Source organism: Zeus faber (assembly GCF_960531495.2).
Source record: "Zeus faber genome assembly, chromosome: 8".
In the NCBI taxonomy this organism is placed as follows: Eukaryota; Metazoa; Chordata; class Actinopteri; order Zeiformes; family Zeidae; genus Zeus; species Zeus faber.
The window spans coordinates 14,170,678-14,173,177 of record NC_137195.1 but is presented as its reverse complement, the minus strand read 5'-3'; the positions used below and the strand labels follow the sequence as shown (position 1 = coordinate 14,173,177).

Sequence of the window (2,500 nt, the reverse complement as noted above, 5' to 3'; positions counted from 1 at the left end):
TCCCCCCTGTCTCACCTGCGCCTCGTTCTCCTTCAGCAGCCTGCGTGTGCGCGCCCCCCCGGGGTCGTCGGTCACGTTCAGGATCACCACGCTCTTCTTCTCCCAGCCGATGAAGGACCCGTCTGTCAGGCCCTCCACCACTGACAGGAAGTCCTGGTAGCCGTGGTGACGCGTGGACACCACGGAGAACGACGTCCAGTCGTACTCCTCCAGCACCTCGAAGATCACCTCCAGCTGGAGAGCAGTGGAGGAGCTGAACTGGAGAAAGATGGAGCCTGTCTCCTGATTCGGGGGAAGAGAGCGGCATGATTTTTCGTGAAAATCGATGCTCAACATTAAGCACGGTCACCCCATTATAAGTTTTACTTTCTCTAAAGTGCATGCAGGAGCTAAAGCGTCGCTTCGACACTCCGATGAACTCAACTCCCAGGGCGGCGCACGTTTTCACCATCGTCGATTACATGTTTTTGCCAGGTAGCGGCAAAACTGAAGCAGCCGCTAGGGCCTCGGATGGCCTTTGGAGGGGTGTTTCTAGGAAGTTTACTCGGCTAGCAGAAGCCGAGGACGATGCACGACTGCATCTTCAAAGGAAGTCCATCAAAGTGTCTGAATGCTGTCCCTCAAGAGTAAACATTATTTGGAAACGTTATTTGGAAGCAAAAATTCAATACTTTTTGTTCAGTTTCTGTTATTCATTTATTTCGTTTTGTTTTGTTATTTTTGTTTTTTTTTCCAGTTGGAGTTAAAAACTATGAGCAGCATCCCCTGATGAGATCCATATGTACGAGGCCCCCAAGTGTATAAACAACCTAAAACATTCACAGCTACATGCACACGCCGCACACAGCACACATGCACGAAATGCCACACCTTCCGAGGAATATCAGAGCGAGCACAGCGGCCCGGTTTGGTGCCATTTACAGATCAAACACGACAGTGTCTCGGCAGACCGCAGACCTTGACCTTCTGCTTCGACAACCCCATCCCCCATGATGCCTTCCACCCCTTGTTGTCACATCTACAACAACTGCCGCACTGGCGGCATCTCTAACCTTGGATGCATCGCGTTCCAGCACTGCATGGAAGATTCTCTGCATTGTGCATGAAATTAAACCGAATTTACAAGTCACCGCCACTGCTCCAGCTGTCACGTTGTCCTTCCACATTGATATCCCACAGACGGCACTTCATTATACTGTGCATATATATAATGAACTAATTATGAGTTCAACAATTAGGCCATTTTACTTTCATGTAGACCTCAATGACCTTACATCTTTGTTGTCCGCCCTCTTGAATTATATATCGGTTTACACGCAATAATGCAGACAAAGACATACACAGCTGCACACGCGTATATGTATATACACACACACACACACACACACACACACACACACACACACACACACACACACACACACACACACACACACACACACACACACACACACACACACACACACACACAAACACACACACACACACACACACTCCAACACTCGGACACACATGCCCTCCTACCTGTGGCATCCTCCCCAGCCCCGCTCCCCCTCCTACAGCCACTATAGGCAGTCCTGTTTGGGCTGAGACAAACTCCAGCATAGGGGCCAGTGGACCCCAGGCTGTGGGCGGGGGCCTCTCCTCCTCATATACCAGACCTTGCAGGGGCCTCGCTGCGAGCAGATCACACAGCTGAGACAGCACTGTCTTAGGACTGCTGTCATTTACCTGGTAGATAAGAGAACGATGAGAGAGAGCGAGAGAGACAAAGACAGTAGCAGAGAGCGGGAGAGACCCACAGAGTGGACAGAAAAGGGCAGTGTCTCTTGACTTGGTGTTGTTTGTACAGAGGGTGTCATGTACTATGCATGACATGTCTAGCTAACAATACAAGCTGTGGTGAAAGAGCAGAGCCACACTCCCCCTCCCCAGGGCCAAGCGTCTGCGCGCTGCCCATTCAGCTCAAATAATGAAGGTGAGAATGAATAATGGATGGCCATTATTATTCCCTTCCTTCAAGAAAGGGCTGAACGAGCATTATGAAGAGGAGACAGTGTCCCACCTGTAGCCAGATTACGTTGGCAGAGCCCCACTGGGTGACCACGCTCTCCCCCAGGGAGCTGTGCACCCGCCCGAATCCCGGGTAGAGCACCCTTCCTCCGGGCCCCGCCACCGCCGCCTCCGCCTGCACCGTCGCTCCTGCATGGATCACGGCGATGTTGAAGTTCATCATAGAACTTGCGTCCCGCTCCCGTGGACTGGGACGGAGCAGGAGGTGGGGGGAGGAGTCCACCAGACCTGCCCACTCTGCCAGGACCAATAGGAGAGAGAGAGTGGGTATGGCGACCATGGCAACCTGCCGAGGGGGAGGGCAGATGTATAGCACGCTAAAAGGGTGCCTGAGAGGAATAGAGAGACGGAGAGGGAGGAGAGGAAGGAAGGAAGGAGACAAAATGTGGAATAAAGGAAGAGAAGGACAAAGGAAGAGACTGAGTTA

At 52.0% G+C, this 2,500-nt stretch overlaps 1 protein-coding gene across 1 annotated transcript in view; it reads right to left on the bottom strand.

Moving 5' to 3' along the window:
* The window catches only part of grin2db (glutamate receptor, ionotropic, N-methyl D-aspartate 2D, b), a gene marked incomplete at both ends in the record, with an annotated part of 27,483 nt that extends 25,130 nt beyond the window's left edge, over positions 1 to 2,353 (bottom strand). Inside the window, 3 exons of the mRNA XM_080005880.1 lie at positions 16 to 282; positions 1,525 to 1,731; positions 2,066 to 2,353. Of these exons, the coding sequence (XP_079862006.1) occupies positions 16 to 282; positions 1,525 to 1,731; positions 2,066 to 2,353 (762 nt within the window). The remainder of the gene's footprint in view (positions 1 to 15; positions 283 to 1,524; positions 1,732 to 2,065) is intronic.
* Between the last annotated feature and the right edge of the window lie 147 nt (positions 2,354 to 2,500).